The following is a 26,759-nucleotide window of genomic DNA, read 5'->3' as shown; positions in this document are numbered from 1 at the left end:
ATGAACTGTAGAGTGCAGCCACCATGTACAATGACCCCAGATATGTCTCATGAGCAGTGATATTTAATGGTACAAGAAACTTTTATCTTGATCTCATTATATTGCTTTTCAAGCAGCAATTAGAAGTATGCATCAATGAACATCCAGCATCATTTCTACAAACATAGCCAACCGACATGCTTGAGTGCCAGACTTTTACCATTTATATACTCATCAGCCTCATTCTCCTCATCAAAGTGTTCCGATGCCGTAAGAAAATCTTCCTCTATTGACGACACCGAGCAGTTGGTATCATCCTCGGGCTTGAAGATGCTAGCTTCAACACGCAGCTGCCTCTCCTGAACAAGTTCCAGCCCAATCAGGAACTTGTTTATTTCAAAGATGAGGCAGCTTGTGCTGTTCTTTCTGTTTCCTCTTGCACACTGAACCAGACAGACATCTGCCAGCCAAGAACACTGGGGGGGGGGGGGAGAAAACACCCAAAGAATTATGCGAGTCAAAGGAAAACAGAGAACTTTAATTAAAAATTTTACTCTCTCTAAATACTTCCTGCAATTAAAAATACTTGTAAAATTTCCTGCATGTTGGTAGGATATTGTGGTGTTTTGTTTTACATGGGGTAAATATGAGGATAACAGGCTCAAGAGGTTTCATGGGAGTGTGTGTTTTATATACAATGGATACATGTCTGTGTTGTTAACGTGTGTTTTTTTCCTTGCTGCCATTTTTGAGTACTTTTCCAGTCATCATCAGAAAAGACAAATATTATTATGTCATTTACAAAGCAAAAGCTGATTCGAATTACCCAAACCCACTTGCTAATCTCCTGCTGATAAGGCCCAATCCAAATAAAGTTAGTCAAGACAAAGCCTCATTAAACCCAATGGAACAAGTTACCCATGGCTAACTGAAGTCCCATTACTTTCAACAATACACCAGTAACTGTATCTGGATCGGAGCCATGTCTTTAATTGCATCTTCACATATCCTGAAATCAGTAGCATACCAATTGAGTGCCAACAGCCATTGGTTGACATGCTTTGACGGCCTCCTGACTAATGACCGAGGCAGAATCTCATTCTGTTCACACCACAAAAAGCTGCCTATAAAACGGATAAAGAAGTCAGAAGTACACAGGCAGCATATCTTACACTTAAGCATAGCTAAAATTAGAATAAAGCTGGATAAGGGAAAGGTGTATTCATTACCTAGAATGCAGTGATTTGATATTTGTAAAACATATTGGTTTTACAATTAGCTACTTTTATAAAACTTAAGTGCAGTATTTGTTTGGTTATATGTTCCCACCTATATTTGCTGTAATGCTAAAGGCCTGTGACTAAAGCATTAAATACAATATTTGATTTTGGATTTGTGCATACGTTTATAAATAACACACATACAAGGGGTAGCAACAAATGGAAGCGTGTTATATATGCAAACACTCTAAAACATTGTTCTCTTTTTATACACAAATATTCTTTTGTAGTCCTAGCTATAATTCATCCTTATGCGTTACCTGCATAAGGATACATGAAATACCTGTTAAGAGTGTGAAGGCATTCAAAACGAATTTAAAGTTCATACCTGGGGTACTTCAAAATCAGCCTGGAGGCTTCCTGAAGTTAATCCACTCAGCAGAATAATTTCATTCTCTTTTGGGGGCTGTACATTCATAGAGTTGATAAGCTTTGGAAGATTTGGCGAGACACTGATCAATCTCTGTAGAACAAGAAAAATAAGATGAAGCACAACCCCACCTTTTACCTATTGAGCGATCAAAAATAAGATGAGGCATAACCCCACCTTTTACCTATTGAGCGATCATATATATATATATAATTCTCCAGCTGGAGAATTCCTTGTGAATCCTGCTAGAGAACCAATAGGTCGGACATTGAAAATTTGTATTTGTTGAGATATTGGCTGACAAAGCTTACTAGCGAAAACGTGAGAACTTATTCCGGGAAAGCATTCCTCCTTCCATCTTTTGTTGTGCCGGAGTTCCCCGGTCTCCCGCCCTGCGGGGCGAAGACTATTTCAGCCAGCTGGGTGTTTGTACTGTGAGTTCTGGACACTTCCTTATGATCACACTTTGACTTATTTGCTGAAGAATCTGCGCACTGCCACAGCTCTATTATTCTGCACCATTATATTGGGAACTGCAAGTGTTTTGGTCCCTTTTCGCTTTTGTGCTACATACAGAATTTTGAATGTCGTTTGAAACACCTGTGAGTGTATTGTTTGAATGTGGTTGTAAATATTGAAAATAATTATAGTGATAAGAATAAAAATTGAAACTCAAAAATTGTGGTTAATTTTATTTGTTGTGAGCCTGTGTGCTGCCGTTTTTCTACATAACCTCCAGGTACTAGCTGGAGTTCTCCTGCTATTACAACTGATCTCTAGCCGACATCAGTTCCCCAGGAGAAAATGGCCGCTTTGGCAACTGGACCCTATGGTATTGAAGTCCCTCCCCTTCCCAAGCCCCACCCTCCTTAGGCTCTGCCCCCAAAACCTCCCACCAGTGGCGAAGAGGGACCTGGCAACCCTAATGTGGGCACAGGTAGGTATAAAAAATACAGCCCAAGACAAGACTGTTAGAGCTCAGGAAGGAACTCTCTGTCCTAAAACATGAATTTAAGAGAATGTTTCTAGCTCTATGACCTGGGCCTTTGTTATTCAGTTTACATTAAAATTTCAGTTACAAAGACATTGAACCCTTTTGTAAAACTTAGCCAAGCCTGTAGCAACTCTACCTAATCTCCCCAAATTCCTTTCCTGCTCTATCAGCTTTCACCACAAGGTGATTCCACTCCCTGAACGTGAAAACAAGACAATCATTTCATGGGTTCATCATACATCTGGCTGCCTGAAGGATTATGCAAAACAAAGCTTTTTAAAAAAGGTTCCCAGGTGACTGCTGGTGGCAACACAACTCAGCGTGTGATGAAACCACTCACAGAGTTCCCTCAGATCTAAAAGGTCACTTTGCAATGAAAACTAAACTGCTCCTTAGCAACATGTCTTTAGACAAGGGTTGAGCTGACATCAGCAGATATGTATGGTTTGTTGTATTTCTGTGATTGACTCCTCTGAGGTTCTATTCCTATTCTTACTAATATCCACAGAGAACTGGATATATATGTGTTACATGGATTGTCCAAAATGTAGAGAATTTGCATATTGATGCTGACAAATTCCAAGTGAATTCTGTGAAATGTCTAAAAGTAGATATATATTTCCCCACTTTTGGACATACATCAGTAAATTTAGATGTCCATTAACATTAACAAAAGTTGTTATTGGAAATTCACAAAATTTGGCTAGGATCGTTAACTAGAATGTCAGTATTTGCAAATGTAGGTATTTGCAACATACACATAGCATTTAGTGAATTCCTTCATAGTTAGAATGACAACACTCTGGGGCATGATTTTCTTCATTACTGTTTCATATAGTTTAGTGCTGAAGCATGCCTTTCAAAGCACGGTTTTGAAAAGAAGTCTGGCAATCAGCCAAGCTCAAATTTAGGCCAGAGGTTCCAGCACGATTTTATCCTGCCCCACTATATGGTTCTTTAAATATCAGAAATGGAAGGATTATGAAATCACCTATGGATGGTTTCTCAAGTCAAGTTTCCCAGTCTTGTCTCCATGTTCAAACAGCCATTTTACATGAAAAATGCTCTCAGTTTCTGAAACTGTATATCTATATTTGTATAGACATTTATTGAATATTTGAGCTTTTCCAGCCCCTGGTTATAGAAAGCAGCTGGAGAAAGATTTTCAACTAGTGACTAATCATCTGAAGGCAATTAGGAGAGAACAACTTGGCTGTTCTCAGCTGAATTAAATACTGAAAAGGTCCTGCCGTGAGTTTTTTTTCAAGCACTGATGTTGCTGTTAGGTGAATGAAATTTTGACTTTATGAACTGCCTTGGTATAATTCTGATGGCAGAGATATTGAAGGCTTGCTCATTAAGCTTGTGCACTCTTCCAGTAAAAGCCTTTAAGATTTTTACCTTAATTTCCAATTTGTTTAGCACTGGTATGTTAAGTTATAGTACCTATCTAAACACAGCAGAACTGTTAAAGCTTGGAAATTTCCTTACATACAACAAGCCATCATGGCATAGTGGACAGTGTTAGACTAGGATCTGGAAGATGCAGGGTTGAATTTCCATTTTGCCATGGAAGTTTGCTGGCTGATTTTTGGGCCAGTTACCCTCTCTCAGAATAACCTCCCTCACAAGGTTGATATGAGGATAAAATGGAGGAGGGGAGAATGATGCTGTAAGCAATCAGGAAGGAAATCAGGATACAAATATATAAATAATTGCAAACAATTTTTTTGATAATGTCAATCCCCAATACAGAAAAAAATCTAAATCTACTAGATTTTGCCATTGTAAAAACAGAGCAATTGAGAAAAGCCAAGGGCGGTTTTGTTTAGATTCAGTGATAGAAATGTTTGGGTCTGGGTGTAGGTAGGGAAAATTAAGAAGATAACAGAATATCCAGATGGCCATTCTACAAAAGTATATTATTGGACTCATCACCTTAGTGGTTGGAGCAATCCCCCATTTGCCCATCACCAAGTCATAAAAAGAATGATTGAGTAAACCACACATATCTGTTCCAGAGACAAGAAGTTTAAGAAGGGAAGCGTGGACAGTTTTCAGGTATTTAAGAGGCCATGAAAAAGAAAAAGGAGACTATACATTCACTGTATCCCCAAATGTCAGGAAAAGAATACATGAGATTAAGTAAAGGGAGATTGGGGCATCAAAATTCAGGGATAAACTTTTAACTATGAGCCAGTTCGGATGATTTGGTCTTACAACAGAAAACCATTTTTTTTTGGTGTTACAACTGGAAGCCTCAAGCTCATGTGCTCCCTCCCCTGGCTCTCCATCTCTGCTCTTTTTCATACTTCAGTTTTTTTCTCCACAACCTGGTTTGTGGAAAACTATAGATTGCCTGCAATCCTAAACAAGGAACCAACATTTTGGGGGAGGGGTGTCCAAATTTGGTTTGCGCAGACATCCAGATCTGGATGTAACAGCAATGGTTTGTTTGTCACAAATCAAGATGGGATGGGAGAAATTGGAGCATATGAGGTAAGTATGAGGCACACCTGACCTGAATAGCCCAGACGAGCCTGATCTCATCAGATCTCAGAAGCTAAGCAGGGTCAACCCTGGTTAGTATTAGATGGGAGACCAACTAGGAATACCAGGGTCGTGACGCTGAGGCAGGCAATGGCAAACCATCTCTGAACATCTCTTGCCTTGACAACTCTACAGTGTCACGATATGTGAGCTGTGACTTGATGGCAAAAAAGAGGCACATGAGGGAGCATGTAAGGCCAAGGCTCATTCCTATAAAGCCAAACCATGATGTTTGAACTAAAAGAATAAATAGTCTGGATTTTGTGGGATCAACTTTCCTGATGGCTGCCAAGAAAATTCTGGTAATCTGTTACGGATTGTACTAGGGGTTGACTCTTCCATAGTGGGTAAGATCCTTGTTCCTACCCAAATTCTGATGCTCAGAGTCTCTTTCTGTGAAATAAGTGCCTAACAGTCCAGAGTAAAGTATCTATGGGGCTGATGGCTGGCTCCCTCTCACTACCCACCCAACAATTAATTCAAGACGATCATATTTTACAGAAACCCTAGCTCTTGGATTGTTTTGTGGGATCAGATTATTTGAGATGAAGTGGCCAATCTGACAAAAAATCAGGGTGCTTAGAACATAATAGTTCTATGAGGCAAGTTTTGCAAGGCACTTTCTGCTGAGGTGTCCAGTCCCTGCAACTAGGTACCAATAGTTGACATTCACAGGCATATGAGGGTGAGCGACGCACAGCTCTCACAGAAGCATAGTGGTGCTTCCTTCCAGTTGCCAAGATACCTGATGGTATTACTCTATGTTAGCCTTCCCTGGGTCCTATTTTTATCCTACTGGCTGCAGGGATAAGGCAAGGTGTCATTTGATTAAAATGCCTCCTGCTATAGCAATGAACTCCTGTTGATAGCATCAGGCATATGGTGTCCTAATTTAAGGTGATGGGTTTGTACTTTATCGGGCTATGGCTTTATTGGGCTTTCCCCCCACCTTTGAATGTGTGAGCTGGTTCACATTTGATGAGATATCCATATAAGTGTCTTAGTTTGCCAGTGGGCTTGCAAAAGGGCTATGCTCACATCACTTCCAAGTGGGGGCTGTGCGCATGATTGTTGTAGCTTCTGTCATCATGATATGTTATTTTCCTGGAGCTTGGAAGTTATTGAGACATCTGTTCATTCTTCTGTTTTTTCTTCTTATGAGCAATCTCAGGCTCTTTGTGTACCATGCATGCTATTTGTGTACAAGCACACCTCGGAGATATTGCGGGTTCGGTTGCGAATATCACAATAAAGCGAATCACACACATTAAGGGTGCAATAGCATTATGTCTAAAAATGTACTGTAATAATAATGAAAAAGTTTGAAATATTGCAAGAATTACCAATATGTGACACAGAGGCACGAAGTGAGCACATGCTGTTGGAAAAATGGTGCTGATAGACTTGCTCAAAGCACAATAAAGCAAAGCACAATAAAACGAGGTATGACTGTATTAGCTCAGCACTTGCCTGCTTCATGTGTTCTTCATCACAATCACCTTTGCATGCATCCAGATTCACAAAGCAAACCTGAAAGCAAGAGAGAAAGAGAGGGAAACAGAGGAACGGATAAGACTCTTAAGGCCCTCTGAAGATCTATAAAGTTTCTAACAATTAAAAATATTTTTCTAAATATGTTTAGCAATTTGTCATCTTTTAACATAAAAGACAGAATTGTCTAAGGTAAGTTGTTTTTCATTTGAGAGAAGAGCATTGGAAAGACAGAAACGGAGTTAAAAGTTACTTCACATTTTCTGATGCAGGATATCTGCCTGCCACCTGAAGGAAGTTTAAAACACACACACAAGGAATGCACTGGGATCTTGGGGGCAGGGGAGACTACCGGCAGCAAAATTGACTTCCAATAAGAGAAATAGTAATTTGGTATCACAGCACTTTGCCTGTTTGGGAGTGGGAGTGAGTACTTGTTGATTCCAAAATCTGAGCCTTTAAGATCCCAGCAACTGACAATTAGCTGTGACACTTCTGCGAAGTTGTTCACTGAGAAAACCTCTCAAATTTGTCCTGATCTGGATGCTGAGACACTAGCAAATAAATAAATTTGTACTACATTTATTAGCAATTTCAATTGCTTTGTTTTTATTATTACAATTCTGTCAACTGTCACAAATACCATGGGCAGGACAGAAGCATTCTTTCTCTTAGCCTACTTTCCTTTCACAGCAACAAGTGAAACCCCCCCCCCACACACACACACTAAGTTAGGTTATGGCTCACTGCACTCTCCTGTCACCTCAGTGTCCTATCTCAGAGTGACCTCAGCATTCCCAAGCCTGCTTCTGAAATGTTTTTGGCTTTGCTTTTGGCAAAGCAGTGATGCTGAAATTTCTCCTTAACAGCATTTTTAGTCTATTCCTTGCCAAGAGAGTAGTTAAATTTGTGACAGGGAACCAGATTTAAACAAACTCCCTAACACCAATTCTCTAAAACAGCAAATTATACCGAGACAGACAGAATCACAGTCTCGACGTGTTTATAGCACCAGATGTTTTCTTCAGCAGACCTTATGAAACCAGGGAAAGAAGGAAAATGTAGTGCTATTCTCCATAATGTTTACAGCCACCTTTTGGCTTAATAGTACAGCACAGGAACCAAATATTTCAAGCAATATAACAAGAAAGCCCCATCTTATGTGTTATGGGTTTGGCACACACGTGATGCACATGGTCAAGGTACATAATGGACAGGATTCAGCCACACTGCAGAAAAAATTATCGATATCCACTGGAAGGACCCTGTGACCTGAAGCATGTAGTAATGTGGGTTTTCTAAGACTACTTCAGCATGCTGAAATTGAAGAGAACACTCACTTCAAAACGCCATTTACTTAAAAAATATATTGTCAATTGGAGTTAGAGTAGGGTTAGCAGGTCCCTCTTTGCTACCGGCGGGAAGTTTTTAGGGTGGGGTTTGGAGAGGGTGGGGTTTGGGGAGGGGAGGGACTTCAATGCCACTGCCAAAGTGGCCATTTTCTCCAGGTGAACTGATCTCTATCAGCTGGAGATCAGTGGTAATAGCAGATCTCCAGCTAGTACCTGGATGTTGGCAACCCTAAGTTAAGAGTATCAAGTGACTAAACACTGCTAATAACATAACATAGATTCACAGTATGGCACAGTATGGGGGAAAGAAGGGCAGATAGGCAATGAGGCAGGGCTCTCCAGGGTTCAAGCCTACGAAGAGATTACCCCTTGCAACAGAAACCTGTGATTAGTCAGATCATAGGCAATTTGCCACAAGGAATGTATAGGTATATTCAGAGAAGAGGGCCTGTCAGGCAACAGAAAAAGATTCATTGTGTTCATTGTATGCCAGCGTCACAGTCCAGCGTATGTGCCGGGCTTTACACAAAAGCTTAAGCCCGTGTGATATGCTCCTGTTGCATGTACAAAATATGGCCATCTGCAAGTGACAGCCTGTGTAGCAGATGGAAACATTCAGCCCTCCTAGGGAGAACCCAAGAAAGGGCAAAAGGAATTTTATTTGACTTTAAACGGTTTGTTTTCCCCCTTAGTTATGTAATTTCCCAACACAAACAGCATATTCTTTTTCAATTAAATCAAATATTTATTGGTTGTGTGGGTACATGCCACTGTAGCCATGAAAGCTTATGCAAGGGTGGCTCCTTGGAGGCCTTTTTCCCTGCTAGAAGTGTCAGAGCCATAAACTATTACAAATATCTCCACAGCAATAAAACTGCTCTATTTACATTGTATTCTGGGCCTGGTATTCAGTAAATTGTTCACAAGCACATCATTGTTAATGGACATATTTTATCTTTCCCCACTTAGTCCTGAAAAAAATATGTACAAGTGACAATGATGAATGGCAGTGGTGTGTCCTGCTTGACCACTATCATGGAACACTTATTTATTTACATTATTTATAATCTGCCTTTCTCACTGAGACCCAGAGCGGATTACACTGAGTGAGTCAATACCGTCAAGAAGATGGGACATTCAATAAATAATGAAATCGATTTGGGTTGTAGATCCATCCAGAAGTCTAGAAGCATAACTGAAGCAAAGCATAAGTGATAATATGGCACATTAAATGATGCAAAATCACACAATGGGAGCCAACCCACTGCAAATTATAGAGTAGTACAGGCAACAGTCCCCAATGATTTATCTAAGTAATTTTGTGATGCCTTTTGTGGTACACCATTGCCTGTGTAGAAAAGCCCTCTGGAATAATTCAGTTTTGCATAGTTTGTGGAAAGCCGGGAGAGTGGGAGCCTTCCTGACCGCCTCAGGCAGGTCAGGACTTCACGCATTTGCAGGTTGCTTTCCGTAATAATGTTCCTTTTCAGAATACATTTCTGTGAAGGTTCCTCTAAACTTACAAATACAAAAGCACCTTCTTCTCCATAAAGACTGATGCGTATAATCGAAGTGTGTATAGTCCCTGAATGATGCACACCATACAAGTGTGTATATTCCTGGGATGGGACAAGAGATCTTTTCAGTGAAGAGACCACATTACCCATTTTACACTGGACATGTGGGATAGGTGCAATCCTGGAAGAAAGCAGCACTGAACATAGTGGGGCTTCCTCTAGAGAAGGCATGAATTGGATTGCACTGTAAGTCATACTAAGTATGAATATCCTTTCTCACATTTACACTTTCTTTCTTTCTAAGATTCAAATAAATGAATGTATTCCCCCCGTCCTCCCACTTCTCACTCACCCATGCACGCATCATCACAGTCTTTTCGAAAACAAAGATTTGTGCCTTGACACATGTCTCAGCTAGTCTTATGAGTCTGCAGATGATTAATAAGCCAATCAGTCCTATAAAAAGAAGTGAGATAGGGGAATGCAGTCTAGGCAGCTGTTGACCAGATTTCCATGGTGGAAGCAATTTAGTTCCATACCTTTCCATTTCCGCAGACAGGATTTTCCTCCATAGTTTGGAAGAAAATGGGCCAGCTTCTTAATTTTCTGTCTATACACTCTCAAACATAACAAACACCGCAGATCTTAACAGAAAACAATCATAATATTGTTCTGCAAGCACAGATATGTTCCTGGTTCTACCAGAAATCCTTCTTCCTATACAAGGATTATTTTTTTTAAAAAGGACATCTTTGACCTCTCTGTTTCTGTACATGTATAGTACCTTGGGCTGCCTTTCCTCCTTTATCCAAGAATTGTTGAAATGTACAAAGGGAAGACCCACCTTTCTCAAATCTGTCAGCCTCAGCTGGAGTGATGTCTGCTATCATGAAGTTGACCATGTAGAAAGTTTTGGGACTTTGGCAAGAAAGCCATATTTTGACAATCAGGATATTTTGAACTATTTGCGCTCCAAATGTCTATGTGTCATGCAAGAGGTTTAGCTTGATTAAACTGTGTATGAGAGAATTGCTTCCTGTCCTTAAAATCAGCAGGTGATTTGTGTTTGAATCAAATAAGAGTGTGTGCTAGTTTTGCTATTCTTCTGCACAAATACATTGGCCCTAATTAGGAAAGGTTTCCCCATAGTGGGACACAATGTCCTTTAACTCTTGTTTCTGTCAGATACTGTATAACTGATCACAAATGTGTGTATCCTGATTACACACATTTTCAATTGTATGAAGGACAGTTTGAGTTAACATAAGAAACTCCAAGATTTGGCACTCCCAAGAGCTTGCGCATGCCCAGCAGGATTCTTCAATTGTTTCCATGGAACAATGAAATCTCACAGTCTTTGACACTTTAGCATCAGAAACAATTTGTGATAAAGGCTGCTGTTGGGAAACACCAGCATAAACCCTTTTGGAGGCACAAAACAACTTTTAGAGTTCTTCACAGCCTGGAAACTGTTCTTGGAAACAATTGCAACCCTTGCTGGTATTTTTAAAAAATCTTGCTACAAGCTACAAAGTAGCTTGGCGTGAAACCAGTCACTGCTACTTCACTTGGAAAATTGCATATATTAACTGATTTCATGTAATGGCTGTCAAGGCAGTTCTAAGCAAATTAATATCTTTCTCAGCCCATTAACTGCTTTGGAGACGCTTTGTAAGAGTCTGCAGTGTGGATTAGAGAATCTCACCTCAGATCTTGCCTCTGTCATGGTCTCTCTTGATGACTTGTAAGTCACTATTTTTCAGCCTCAGCCCCACAACTGTAATATGGGGATAAAATATCAACCTACCTTAAAAGGTTGCTATATAAATTATTGGATCATTGCTGTACATTTGTTTATTTTAGATTTTATATCCCATGTTCTCAGCCATTGATGGTGGTGTGACATTACAGTGAGGGAAAAAAGTATTTGATCCCCTGCTAAATTTGCCCGTTTGCCCTCTGACGAAGAAATGACCAGTCCATAATTTTAATGGTAGGTTTATTGTAGCTGTGAGAGACAGAATAACAACAGGAAAAACCCCAGAAACCCAGAAGACAAAAGTCAGAGATTGATGTGCATTATAATGAGTGAAATAAGTATTTGATCCCCTATCAACCAGCCAGATTAGGTTTAGGGGTAGGGTTAGGGTTCTGCTGTCGACAGAAGCAATCAATCCATCAGATTCCAAACTAACCACCATGACCAAGACCAAAGAGCTGTCCAAGGATGTCAGGGACACGATTGTAGACCTTCACAAGGCTGGACTGGGCTACAAGACTAATGCCAAGCAGCTTGGTGAGAAGGTGACAACCCTAACCCTAACTGTCAACCTCCCTCGGTCTGGGGTTCCATGCAAGATCTCATCTCGTGGAGTTGCAATGATCATGAGAACGGTGATGAAGCAGCCCAGAACTACACGGGGGGAACTTGTCAATGATCTCAGGGCTGCTGGGACCATAGTCACCATGAAAACAGTTGGTAACACACTACGCCGTGAAGGACTGAGATCTTGCAGAGCCCGCAAGGTCCCCTTGCTCAAGACAGCACATGTACAGGCCCGTCTGCAGTTTGCCAATGCACATCTGATTGACCCAGAGGAGAACTGGGTGAAAATGTTGTGGTCAGATGAGACCAAAATCGAGCTCTTTGGCATCAACTCAACTTGCCGCGTTTGGAGGAGGAGGAAAGCTGCCTACGACCTCAAGAACACCATCCCCACCATCAAACATGGAGGGGGACATATTATGCTTTGGGGGTGTTTTTCTGCTAAGGGGACAGGACACCTTCATCACATCGAAGGGACGATGGACGGGACCATGTATTGTCAAATCTTGGGTGAGCACCTCCTTCCCTCAGCCAGGGCATTGAAAATGGGTCGAGGATGGGTATTCCAGCATGACAATGACCCAAAACACACGGCCAAGGCAACAAAGGAGTGGCTCAAGAAGAAGCACATTAAGGTCCTGGAGTGGCCTAGCCAGTCTCCAGACCTTAATCCCATTGAAAATCTGTGGAGGGAGCTGAAGGTTCGAGTAGCTACACATCAGCCTCGAAATCTTACTGACTTGGAGAGGATCTGCAAAGAGGAGTGGGACAAAATACCTCCTGAGATGTGTGCAAACCTGATGGCCACCTACAAGAAACGTCTGACCTCTGTAATTGCCATCAAGGGTTTTGCCACCAAGTACTAAGTCATCTTTTGCAAAGGGATCAAATACTTATTTCACTCATTATAATGCACATCAATCTCTGACTTTTGTCTTCTGGGTTTCTGGGGTTTTTCCTGTTGTTATTCTGTCTCTCACAGCTACAATAGACCTACCATTAAAATTATGGACTGGTCATTTCTTCGTCAGAGGGCAAACGGGCAAATTCAGCAGGGGATCAAATACTTTTTCCCCTCACTGTACATGTAGTTCTTTGAACACTCCAAATTGCTATGCAAAATCATATTAATTTCAACTGCTTTTACTGTTCCAGGGAAAGGAACCGAAAGATGTGCAGGCATACTAATTGCTTCTTACATATAAACAGTGTTTGCTAACAGATACTAGTTTCTTCACCCAGTGGGTTAATTTAGTAAATGTACTGTACATAAGCCTAAAACAATATTGCAGCAGATACATGCAAATATGCTTTTGTGTTGCCTCTGTACCAAGTATAATGGAACAGGAATGGATTCTGTATTTCCGCTGATAACAGAAATAAGTAGATCAGAGCGCTTGTGGAAAGTGTATCCTGTTAAGAGATTACTAGCATATATTTATCTCAGGTGCGGCACCAATTCACTCCCTTTATTCCAGTTCAAAGTTCTGTCCAAGTACAACTGAATTATAGAAGGCCCCAATGGGAAAAAAAATACAGTTTCTATTGGATGCTAGAAAAGGAAAGCTGACTTAAAAAAAAAAATATGATTCCCCCCCCCCCCAGTTTACTTAAATTCAGGGACTACAGTGGTGAGTCAAACATTACAGGCAGAAGCCATTCACTTCCAGTGCTCATGGATCTCACTGGAAGTAAAGGGAGTTAACAACTGAACTAGGGAAAGCAAAGGTGTGAGACATTCACAAGTCTGCTTTCCTTGCATCTTTGTAACATTTTGAAACAATATTTTAAAAGTCAAAAGCCAAAGCTTCAGAATCCAGACTGTCAAATTCTGCCTGCGTACTGGAAACAGAATAATTTATACAAGAGTTATTTTTGTTTTATCTAACATATTATTCATTTCTGGATAACAACCACAGTTTAACATCAGAAGGAGTAAACTTATTCTGGGCAGTGATTTGTTTGGTTTACTATCCTAAAGGCATAGTATTGCAAAAGTATTTGAGAAGAGAGAGAACTGAAAGCATGTTGGACAGTCAGTCTGTAGAGAAAAGAAGTTTGGCCGGGCACAGTGAATTGAGTGTCAGTGCGGTGTAGTGGTTAGGGTGTCCGACCAGGATCTGGGAGACCCATGTTTGAATCCCCACCTTGCCATGCAAACTGACTTTGGGCCAGATGTTTTTCCTTAGCCTACCCTACCTCACGGGGCTGTTGCTGTGAAGATTAGGTGCTTTGGAACACAGGCAGGAAGGTGCTGCTGCAGTCGTCTTGTTCGGGGGCTTCCTGGAGGCACCTGGTTGGCCACTGTGTGAAAAGACTGCTGAACTTGATGGACTGTGGTCTGATCCAGCATGGCCTTCCTTATGTTCTTATGTAAGATAAAATGGAGGAAGGGAAAACGATGTTGTAAATTGCTTTGGGTCCTCATTAGGGAGAACAGTGGAATGGAAATACCTAAATAAACAAACGAATTGGTGTATAATTTAAACTGAGTCAAAATAAAACGAAGACTGGATGTGCGGGGCACATGAAATGTACAGGAAAGTTAGCTTGCACATGATATATCCATTGGATTCTTCACACATTATAACGAACAGGGGAAAGTACTAGTTTATACAAGTCCTGACAGAAGGATGGCTATGGCTCTGACATCAAGAGAATGCAGGGGAAATGGAGGAGGCTTGAGCATACCTTATCATCAACACCAAGGCACTGTCTATTAGGCACTGCAGCTGCAATAGTTAGATTTAAAAAAAACCAAACTAAAATCAACGGCTTTTATAGCAGCAAGCAGAGAAACAAGAATTAAGCCTTAGAATCCCACTCACATATGTGTGTGTAAAGTGATGTCAAGTCACAGCCAACTTATGGCAACCCCATAAGGTTTCCAAGACAAGTGATTAAGCAGAGGTGGTTTGCCATTGCCTTCCTCTGCCAAGTCTTCCTCGGTTGTCTCCCATCCAAGTACCAACTCTGCTTAGCTTCCGAGATCTGATGAGATGGGCTATACTATACCCTCCCACGTATACAAATGCTGAATACTAAGCCGAATGTAGGGCTGCCAGGTCCCTCCTTGCCACCAGCAGGAGGTTTTTGGGGCAGAGCCTCAGGGTTTGGGGAAGGGAGGGACTTCAATGGCATAGAGTACAATTGCCAAAGCAGCTATTCTCCAGGTTAACTGATCACTGTCGGCTGGAGATCAGTTGTAATAGCAGGAGATCGCCAGCCAGTACCTGGAGGTCGGCAACTCTACACAGAGGTGAACAGAGGTGGTTTGCCATTACCAGCCTCTCATAATCATTCTTCCTCTCCTTCCCAAGCATTCTTTCTCCACCCCAAAAATCATTACAGAAATCTTGTTTTTGCTTTATTTCTCATCGATTATCACCACCACCAAGCCTGGACCTGCTCTCTTCTCCCTCCCTCCCTCTTTTCTCTGCCTTCCCCACTGGCAGCCACTTCTTCACCGAGATGACTCAGGCAAGTGGACCCAGACACAGCAGCACCCAGCAACTATCAGTGCTTGGCTAGCTGGCCCTGGTAAGTGTGTGGTTAGGGTTAGGTATGGGTGGCACTGGTTGTCAGGCACACTGCACCAGGAGGCACACCCAGCTTGCGTCCCCACTAAAGAGCAACCACAGCAGACACCCCACTTGATCCCGCCTCTTTCGTGCTCACATTCATGGTTGGTGTCACAGGGTGAAATCAGACCTTACCTCTGCTACAAATCAGGTTGAGGTTCCCTGACCCATTTTATAGACAAATATGATGTCGGGGAACTAACATTCCTGAGTGCTCCAAGATCCAATTTGGATGGGAACATTGCTAGGGGGAGGAACCTTCAGCCTTCCCCCTGGCACTGTTTTCTTGAGCCAAAACAGATGCTGGGGGCCCCTATATGCTCCACTGTGGGGATCCACATACTGTTTTGGCCCAAGAAACAACATGTAGGGAGGGAAGGCTGAAGTTTCTTTTCCCCTGCACTCCCCAAGCTGCTTTGAGCTACAGAGTGCTTGGGAACATTCACTCACAATGTTTGTAAAATGGCTTGACTCATGGCAGACATAATTTCTTGTTTGGCACAGAAGAGAGCTGAACAGCAGCAACAAGCTAAGCTAGCGTGGAAGAAAACTGAAGGATGTAAGGGGAGACAGAAGTGGTGCTCTTGCTTAGACGAGACGACTGAGCAGAGCTGCAGTTACAGCTATTAACATCTGTATTTGTCTTCAGAGGCAGAAGAGAAATTGCATACATTGAGATTATTGTATTGCTCATTTGACAATGGCTAATTCACTGAAAAGAAACTTACTATTCTAGTAACAATACTGATTTCCCCCACCTACACATGCACTCGCTGCCTTTGCAATCGTAATCTGATAGGGTTGTATGTTAGAATGGGAGTGGCACCAAATTCCTGAAAAACATGGAAGGGAAGAATATAGGCATGTAAACAGTGGACAGGTGATGAATCCTTCCTCAGTCCTTTCTCCCTGCACAGACTTTCACCTCAATCATCTTTCTTCCAATGGAAGTTACTAAGCTTTGGAAGTCCTGAAGAGGGAAGTCCTGCAAGGCCGGTAGGCCTGAAAAAGAAATGTTTCAGAGGATCCCCCTCAAGAATCCTTCCCGTGAACAGCTTCTGCTCTTTAAATCACCCTCATTGTGCTTTATTTGGCAACAACCCTGCACTGGGTTACCTCTGTCCCATTTACTTTGAGGAACAAACAGGCAGATTGTGTCTATTCACACTGATCTGTACCGTGTTGATTTCAGCCACACCATATCCATAACAATGATGCTTGGAATGTTTCCCAATTCATATTCTAATCTTAATTTTGTTGGTTCAGACTTGAAGTAAGCGGATTCAATTTAGATATTGTTGGGGAGGGAGATCAGACACTTTGTGCAAAAGTGGTTTAAAATAATAATAATTTCCCCACAGTATCGCAACTAAGTACCGAACAGCTCCAAATTATCGCTCCTTTGAATACTTTCGACATCTGGAAGCACATCTATAAAAGCTGAAGTCAGCTAAAGACTGGAAACAAAAAATACCATTTTACATTATATTTCTTTGGGGGAAAGTAAATGCAACTCCAGGAAATTATGAAAAAGGCAAAAGGCCAACTTTTCGCAAATTTAGTTTCAGTGTTTCATTTTGAAGAATGAGGCGCCATTTCTGATGCTGGTTAGGAGAATACAAAATGGTGCCTTCAGCAGATTGTTACAAGGTAAGCCATCTGCTCCTCCAGTCTGCAGAACAGCCCTGTTTGTGTTGGTGGGCATCAAAATGCTAAGCCACAAACCTGTCAAGTCAAATAAACCACACTTAGATTGTATTAAAAGTATTCTGCCAATTCACAGGAAAAAGCAAGAGAACAGATGTGCAGCTATGTGCCCTTTGATCAATATTGGCTGTGCAGGGTCTTGATGATAGATAACAGGCCTTCAGAAATGTGCCTGCCAGGTCACCATAGACAAGTGCCCAACACCGTCTGCCAAGACTGTCGAGGCCAGGATGCCAAGCAGCAGATTTGCAGAACACAAGTGAAATATTGCACTGAGCTTTGGCACAGTATTGCTGGGATAAAGTGGGCCCGTTTCCATTCTCCCACCACTCCAAGGATGACAACATGGACCCCAGATTGGTCAATTGCAAGTCAACTTTACTGAATTCCAAGCTGTTCTCCAAACCCCGCCCTCCTCAGGCTCCGCCCCAAAAACCTCCCACCAGTGGTGAAGAGGGACCTGGCAACCCTACCAGTTAAGCTTCCTCATTGGCATGCTCTGAGAAGCATACTGAATGCATCAAGGTCAGAAATACAGAGGGACTATGCAAAGTTGTGCAATTGGACAGACTTGAGGAGGAAGTAAGAGACCCATATGAATTCTTGAGAGGAGATATGGGTATCTCCTTAAATCATATGTATTTTACAATGTGGCAGTAAATGCCCTTGGTTTCAAGAAAACATTAGATTGTTAGTATATGAGAAGAAGCTTACCACTGAGGATATCAAGTTTATGAAGTTTTATTAAAGCAAATGGGCCTGAGGCCAGGAATGATTATCTGCAAAAATGAATTTTATACTTCATACTTTAAATCCTATCTAGACTGAGCTGATAAATCCAATGGTTGATTCTGGATGACCAGAATGGGTTCTTGGTCTATGGCACAGACACTTTTATATTAAATATATTGTTATAAATGTGTTCCAGAGATTTGTGAAAGGTTCTATTTTCAGGCAGCCTTTAATTTGAGAAAAACTGAAACAATTATTTGCCTATTTCCCCTCTCTATAAAATATTCTAGAATGCACAGAGCATGGATTAAACTAGTATAGCTAATCAGAACTGCTATAATAAGATGAGGGAATTAGAAAGAATTAGTAACAGCTATAAGGAAGCAAAGGAAGATGATTTTCAAAAAAATGTTCAAATCCTTTATCTCTTATCTGCATTTTAAATAGTTCTCTATAGACATTTTCAGGACTTGAAAGCAATAAAGCAAAGAATGATAAGACTAGTTTAAAAAGGCAAATTATTTTACCAAATAAAGATGTCAAATGAAAACATTTCATAACCTTGGCTGGCAGGGATGCTGAAGAACCTGAAATCTCATCCTGCAATGGGACCTCATAGTGCGTAAGTGAAGAAGCAACACTAAAGCAGAGGCACTACTTTCTTCAACCACATCCTATCTCCAAATGCGAATATGAAAGCATTTGTCAGAGAGCTATAGAATGAATATGAACTATCCTATAGACCAGGGGTGTCAGACAGGCGGTCAGACATGGAGGCCAGGTCTACCCATTGGTTTCTATGGGCCTCCAGACGCCCATAGAAACCAATGGGTAGACCTGGCCCTGGCCTCCATGAGGGGAAAAAAGAAGTCCCCGTCAGGAGGCCAGGTCTACTGCCATGCAAACCAACAGGTAGACCTGGCCTCCGTGGGGGAAAAACCCGTCTCCTTCCGGAGGCCAGGTCTACCCATTCTCTTTCTTTATCCCTGTTTCTCTCTCTCTCTTTCCCTTTCTCTCTTATCTGTTTCACTCTTTTTGTCTCTTTCTCTTTCTCCCTGCCTTTCTGGACACCACCACCTTGTCCAGATCTTGGCTGGCGAGTCCGCTGCGAGCTCGCCAGCCAAGGCAGCTGCCCCCACCCCACCGCAGTTTTAAAATGGATGCGAGGGACTAGAAATATTAACCTTATAGAGGACACAGGCAAAGCCAATTAATGATATAATTTTTTACTTAACTTTTTACTTAAAATACAAACATTCTTAAAACAATTACAATATTAAATAAAAGAAAATGCTTGCTTGTGTTTTAAGTAAAAAAACAATATCAATAATTGATTTTGCCTGTGTCTTCTATAAAGTTTGTATCTCCTGTACCTGGCATTACATTTTATTTATTTATTTGTTACACATCTTCGGCCCGACCAAGAGACATTTATGTTATATTCGGTCCTCCTCACAAATGAGTTCGACACCCCTGCTACAGACAGTTCTTGGGAGCATTGCCATTGGTTATCTGTTTACATTAATAAAGGCTAGGCCAGGGGTGTCAAACATACAGCCTGGGGGCTGAATCTGGCCCCTTGAGAGCTCTTATCTGGCCCGTGAGGCAGCCCTGCCCCCCAGTCCTGATCTGGGCTGGCGAGGCATGGCCTGGCCCGACCAAGTGACATTTATGCTATATCTGGCTCTCATAACAAATGAGTGACACCCCTGGGCTAGGCCATGGTGGATAGATCAAGGATTGGAGCCAAAGGAATGGAAGGAAAATATTCACTCTTGAAGACCTGCCAATATTTGCACCAAGAGTTTGTGAAAGAGTCTGTATAGTACTGTGTACTACAGCATGGTTCCACTTGTGCAAGATACTATGCAACTTATGGCACATTCTCTCCTGCAAGCAAAAGTATATACCATGTATCCCCTATATTTAGTACCCTTTCTCACCATTAGTATTCTAAATGAGTGCAAGTCACCTACCATGGTTTTGGGCAAAGATTTTTTCAAATCTTTCAAATATTAGGTTTAAGTGCGCTGGACTGTGGTCACCATGACTTTCTACCATGAACAGGACTTACACTGAAGGGTACTAAAATAGCATCACATTAGTCAAAACTAGGGTTGTCAACAAGGCTGGATTAAAATACCCTGTCCCTTCAGTAGAAACTTAATGGGTAGAAGTGGACAGTTGAAACTTTTCACAGCATGCAGGTAAATAACGTCAGCTGGTAAATAACATCCCATTAGGCCTCTATTAAAGGGACAGGACCTTCCCCCCCCAGGTCATCAGCACCCCTAGGCAAAACAGTAATATAAGCAGGGAAGAGTGTGCTTCAATACACTTTTAATGATCCTTTCCAAAAGTTTTTCCCCCAAACAAGCATCAAATGAAGTGTGAATCTTACCTGAGCTCTTTTCGATTCCCCCCCTTATTTTGCCATTTCGGGCTGTGACATTGTGACTTTTAATAAAAACCGATTCCACAGCCTGTATGTATGAGTGTGGTGACTGGTTCAATTACTGAAAAGACTAATGCATGACTTCCCATGTTTCCGAAGGAGGAGACTCAAAACACCATCCAGCTGTTAACAATGCATTATGAATGTAATGATATTTCTGCCCTTCCAGCGGTTACAATTAAACTCTTAAAATAGGTGGTGAGTCATTTTGTTAACTATGCCTCCCAAAATGATGAACTATGCGGAGCTTTTATTTGTCACATACACACACACACACACACACACATACACACACACACACACAAAACCTGACAGAAAAATATGATGCATTGACACTCCTCCACCCATTCCTACCTTAACAAAATATTAAAGTCCCGGTTTTGCTTAGGTCCTTTGGCAATGGAACATTTCTTCTGCTTCAGCTACTGAACCGTAATCTTAGTACAACCCCCTGAAGCAATAACTAAAAATAATAAGCTTGCTGATATGTAATCATGGGGCAAAGGATTCTGTTTTTAATAGGCCAACTAGCATTTGGTTTCATTGCATATACTGCTCTCGTTTTATGTATCCCTTTTTGTTTGCACAGAAAACACTAGAAAAGAGGTAGCTGGTTAGTGTAAAGAAACCATATTTTTTCCCCTCATGAGGTCCTCGGTGAATTATCCAATTTGTACAGTCTCTTGTGCCTCCCAATAATTTTACTTCCTTGCCCGTACTCACGTATTGTTCCTGCTCCCAGCCAGTACTGAATCCTGTCTTCAGACCCCAAAATCGAGAAGGTAGATTAGACTGGATCGCCTCACTGTAAAGTTTCTCCTGTGTATAAAACTCCCCATAAGCAGAAAACTAGCTAGATTAGAACTTTCGCCCTCATATATTAGTTTTTTAGTACTTGCAGGGGGAAAAAATTCATGACTCACACATAGGGTTGCTAACTTTCAGGTACTAGCTGGAGATCTCCTGCTATTACAACTGATCTCCAGCTGATAGAGATCAATTCACCTGGAGAAAGTGGCCGCTTTGGCGATTGGACTCTATGGCATTGAAGTCCCTCTCCTCCCCAAACCTCGCCCTCCTCAGGATCCTCCCCCAAAACCTCCTGCCAGTGGTGAAGAGGGACTGGCAACCCTACTCACACAGTACTTTGCAAGGGAGCATTACATGCAAGGGAGCATTAAAAATGTCACCACTCACTAAAATGGTGCAGTCCAGTGTAAGTCAGGTTTCACAATACAAGTGTAACAACAACAAAAAGCTCAGAACAAAGTCAAAAGGACATGCCACAAAGACTTATGGTAAGGTTGCTAACCTCCAGCTGGGGCTGCAATAGCAACAACTGATCTCCAGAGTTCAGAGATAGGTTCCTCTGGAGGAGATAGCTGCCTCAGAGAGCAGACTCTATGGCATCATATCCCTGCTGAGTTCCCTCCCCTCCCCAAACTCCACCATCCCCAGGCACACCCCCAAATTTCCCAAGTTGGGGACAGCAACCTTATTCTGTGGATGTCTCTCACTTACATTGTAACCTTTTGTTTGTTTAAAGTAACATCAATTCGTTTAGTTTCGTCTATCAACTTAAATATATACTCTGTATAATTCAGATAAATGTAGCCATGGCTGAACTTGAGGTTTTCAAGTATGTGAATTTCAGATGTTTTAAATTTTCTGCTGGTACTAATGGGTAACTCCTTCATTCTACTGAGGAAACCTTACGAATTCCCACCAAACGTTATTTTAATTTTTCTACTTTTTCATGCTAATGTTCATTTGATCTTAACTCTCACCTGGAAGTGTCAGAGCTGCTACCACATTCTTCTAGTTGTTGTGTCTGTCCTTGGAAACCATTAGATTTTGTTGAGGTAAGTATTTTTATATCTTCACATGTGTGTGTGTTAAAGTGCCGTCAAGTCGCTTCTGACTCATGGCGACACTATGAATGAAAGTCCTCCAAAATGTCCTATCTTTGACAGCCCTGCTCAGATCCTGCAAATTGAAGGCCGTGGCTTCCTTTATTGAGTCAATCCATCTCTTGTTGGGTCTTCCTCTTTTTCTGCTTCACATGCCAGTTTTAAAACACACACACACACACACACGTGTAAATGTCTGTAAAAACAGAAGCATCTTCACACCAGTTGCTGCAAACGTACTATGTGAGTCATGAATCATTGGTACTTGTCAACTTGTTCATTTCTGCTAGAGTCATCAATTCAGTTAATTTGACAACATAAATATATGTTCTCAGAGCCCTAAATGCCACTGTATAATTCAGAGAAAGGGAGGCATGTCTGAATGTTTATATCCACATTTTTTTCATCAGTCCATTCTCTGGCTTTAACTATCTCTATTTTAGAACAATCTTACCTACAATATTACACCATTTAGGATTTACCCCACAGTGATATTGACCCCACAGGTAAAGATCCGTGGACAAAACAACAAGCAGCATACTTAGTAACCATATTGTTCAGGAAATACTAAATTGGTTAGGTGTTTTATATAAATTTTTGTTAATACATCAGGTATAACATCTGTAAGAGTTTTTATATGAAGATCCCTCAGAGAACTCTGACATAGTTATTCATATTGTTTTCCCCATGCAGAGGTGAAGAAAAGTCTGCTTCTCTGAGGAATTATTTGTGTGCCTCCACTCAGAAGAGAGTAGAGGCTTGTGACCTGCCTGATAAACGAGCCTATTTAATCATTTCCCTGCAGTTCTTTTGTAAATTTGTGAGACATCGCCAAACTGTTCCTGTCACAAACAGCCCATCCAAATGATCTCAGTGAAAAAAAGACATATCCCTTGCTGAGAAACTACATGAAGCTCTTGATAATGGATGCTTGCTTTGCACATATTTTATATTGTTCCCTAAATGAATCTTTCTTTTTAGTTGTATAATGCCATGTAGAGACCTAACTGGCACAAACAACAGATGTGGTGTCAGCCTATGCCTCGAGTATACAACTTAGGAAAGCAAGTAAGCGTTCACAAGACAGAATGCTCCTCCATGAAAAAATGATTCCTGCTCAAAGGAAACTAGCAAAAGAGAAAGCTGAACCAGAATCCTAAGACTTGTTTAGCCATTATGGTCACTTCTACTGGAAGCCCGGCAACTGCACAGACAGAAAGAACTCTCTACATATGATTCGCCCACTATGCAAGATCACAATTTTGTCTGAAAGGGGCAATACACATGTTTTCAGTCCAGGTATACATGTTCAGAATCCTTTCAGGTACAATGGCAACTGCATATATTGGGATGATCACATGAAGTACTCTCTCTTCATACACATGGCCAAACATGACAACTGAAAATGGTTCTAGATTTCAATGGGTATGGAAGTTGCTTTTGTTTGAAGAAGCTCCCACATACACTCAGAAGTGGTACAGACAAAACATACATTTATCACTTCATCTGTTTGTGAGAACTAGGCCTGAGAGGGTATATCTTGCTCATGCTATGTGTAATCTTCCTGTTTTCTTCATAACTTATATCAGGTAGGAAGACTTCATTGTCAAGCCAGTCTTCATAGTTGCATATCCTAGGCAAGGTAGGCCAACATTCCTCTTATTCCACAGGGGTGTTATGAGGGATACTTCCTCAAAGTTTAGACGCAGTGTTCAGAGATTCCCTAGAAGAGCAGCAGAAATCACTAGAGACATTGCCCATCAGCATTTAGACTTTACCCTGACCTGGATGACCCAGCCTTACCCGATCTTGTCAGATCTCAGAAGCTAAGCAGGGTCAGCCCTGAATAGTACTTGGATGGGAGACACCAAGGAAGTTCAGGGTTACTATGCGGAGGCAGGAAATGGCAAATCGTGTCTGTCTCTTGCCTTGAAACCCCTATGGGGTTGCCTAAGTTGGCTGCAACAATGGACTTTCCATCACCATTTGGTCTTTGAGCAAAACATATATCTATTATGAGCCTAGCTGTGGCATTATTTATTTATTTTATCAATTTTATATCCCACCCTCCTCAGCAAAGCCAGGCTCAGACTTCCCAGAGAAAATCGTAAAATTTATGAAGACGACAGCAGATACGAGAGATAAACCATGTTGTCAGGAGCCCTTTACAGATGGTGTTACAGGTGTTCAAATGAACACATATAGAGAGGGAGCAGACACAGATCTCCCCACCCCCATGTGATTCTGGCTCATGAGCATGGACTCTACACATAGCACCATTCCTGTGAGCAGGAACACTTGTTTTAACATCCCAATTACTGGGATGGTGCCTGTGCAAATACACTTCCTACGTCCATGGACTCTGTGCTTATGACTTGGTGATCACATCTAGGCTGGTGGCAGGGGTAGCACATTCATACCCACTCTCCCTCTATGCATGGTGAGCTCTATGAGTGCAATGGCGCACACAGAGGGCTACAGAAATAGCTTTCAAAATATCTCAGTAGCTGGGCTACTGTTTGTTTCCTATTGGGTCTATTATCCATGCTTTTGTAAACCTTTGATTGAAACTAGACCTCAGAATTTTGAGTTGACTGACTTGACGTATTTTAGAGCATTGCAGAAGGTGAGAGAGGTTGCGAGATAGTTTGAAAGAGCAAGCTTATGTCGCCTAAGGCTGAAGCGCTTTGTCGATCGCAGGAAAATTTTGTTGAACCAATTTGCACTTTGTTTTGGCTCAGTTAATATTGTGCCATGAATTCCTTTTACGTGTACATCAAATATCAATAGGCATGCAGTAATATCATAGAAAGCCGGTTTTTGCGGTTGTTCTTTCGAACTTTGGCTATGTATGAAGGGTCCGAGTTACTGCCTTCTCTGCAGAGAGATTGCCACAGTCACAGCTGATGATTAATTCAGCACCAATGGAACACGTTGCAAAGTACAACCAGGTTCCAAACTGCCCACATGCTCTCACGGAACTGTGATTGCTGGTTCCTCACAGTTGATGACTTACTTGATGCTCACATGAGCACTGGGACTGCGTGTTTGCTCCCATAGTTACATGATATTATTATGGGTGACTCAACTTTGAGTTACGGATAATTGATAGGCAAAAAGAGAACCATGAGACACCGTTCCACCCTGCCAAGTTCCCCTCCTCAATTTATGCAGCTCCAGTCGATGCCTGTGGTCCAGGAGCAGTGTGTGTTCTATAGACAGTAAATGACTCAGGGATGACTTATTTAAGCAAAATATGTCAAGAAAAGACTCTACAGCAATACGCTCTTTGCAGAGAATAAACCAACTCGCTGGAAGGTATTCAGACTAATTAGCTGGAAGAAATTGATAGAGTGCTTCTCTCATGCTACATTTCATGGATGCCAAAACTGAGTTGGGGGAGGGGGGAGAAGAAAACAGCTACAGAAGGCAGAAATGAAAACACTGGATTAAATGGAGTTTCATTCTCATAAAACCAGGCTCACGGTAAGAAGAGTGAAAATATATTTATAAGAATGAGAAATGTTGATGTTTCTCTTGGAAGCACATCCAAAACCTTGATTCCCATGACAGTGCTTCAAGCCAACACTGCATATTGTGACAGGAAAAGAGTTGCCCAAATAATTTCAGGTATCTGGTAGCTTTTGGCACCTTATTTTGATATGATCCATTTTAATTTATGTAAAAATGTGTCTGAATGTGCAACCATACATTTTAACAAGTGCTAGACAAAAGCATCCTATTCCAGCAGCTCTGATATACACATGGGGCATTGAAGCACACATGAAACTCTGCACACTAGAATCCCTGGAACATCTGCCCTTTCTTACAGTGAGTCTGTAGGTCTGGAATGCAGGTATCTCATATATGTTCAGCCATTACTGAAAAGCATCCATGGTCTCTTTCAAACATGTTCTTTAACTCACTTTGGCTTCGGAAGGCAAACTGATTTTTTGAGGTTTCACACACCTTCTTTGAGTTCACACACCTTCTTTGAGTTCTCTGAAGGCAGATGGATATTCTTAAAGGTTTCACATGTTTTAAAAATAAAAGACCATCCTCCCACAGTTAATAAAGCTTTAATCTGGGTTTTCCCAAAATATGTTTTGATCCAGGGTTTGTTGTTGTTGCACTTTATCCTTTAGGGTGTGTGAAACTTTAAAAAAATTGTTTGCCTTCAGAAGCCAAAGTGGGTTTTAAAGAGCCCACATGGAAAGGGACCTATGTAGGGTTGCCAGGTTCCTCTTTGAGAGACCCAGTGTGGTGTAGTGGTTAAGAGCAATGGTTTGGAGTGGTGGAGTCTGATCTGGAGAACCGGGTTTGATTCCCCACTCCTCCACATGAGCAGCGGAGGCTAATCTGGTGAACTGGATTTGTTTCCCCACTCCTACACATGAAGCCAGCTGGGTGACCTTGGGCTAGTCACACTCTCTCAGCCCCACCTACCTCACAGGGTGTCTGCTGTGGGGAGGGAAAGGGAAGGTGATTGTAAGCTGGTTTGATTCTTCCTTAAGT

The 26,759-nt window shown here is 41.6% G+C and overlaps 1 protein-coding gene across 1 annotated transcript in view; it reads right to left on the bottom strand.

Annotated features, from left to right (window-relative positions):
* The window catches only part of SPHKAP (SPHK1 interactor, AKAP domain containing), a 61,261-nt gene that overhangs the window by 17,544 nt on the left and 16,958 nt on the right, over positions 1 to 26,759 (bottom strand). Inside the window, exons 3-5 of the mRNA XM_056850126.1 lie at positions 6,644 to 6,703; positions 1,588 to 1,722; positions 200 to 455 (exon numbers count right to left, since the gene is read on the bottom strand). Of these exons, the coding sequence (XP_056706104.1) occupies positions 200 to 455; positions 1,588 to 1,722; positions 6,644 to 6,703 (451 nt within the window). The remainder of the gene's footprint in view (positions 1 to 199; positions 456 to 1,587; positions 1,723 to 6,643; positions 6,704 to 26,759) is intronic.

Source organism: Euleptes europaea, chromosome 5, assembly GCF_029931775.1.
Source record: "Euleptes europaea isolate rEulEur1 chromosome 5, rEulEur1.hap1, whole genome shotgun sequence".
NCBI lineage: Eukaryota > Metazoa > Chordata > Lepidosauria > Squamata > Sphaerodactylidae > Euleptes > Euleptes europaea.
Note: the sequence above shows the minus strand (reverse complement) of the source record. Positions and strands in the feature narration are given on the sequence as shown.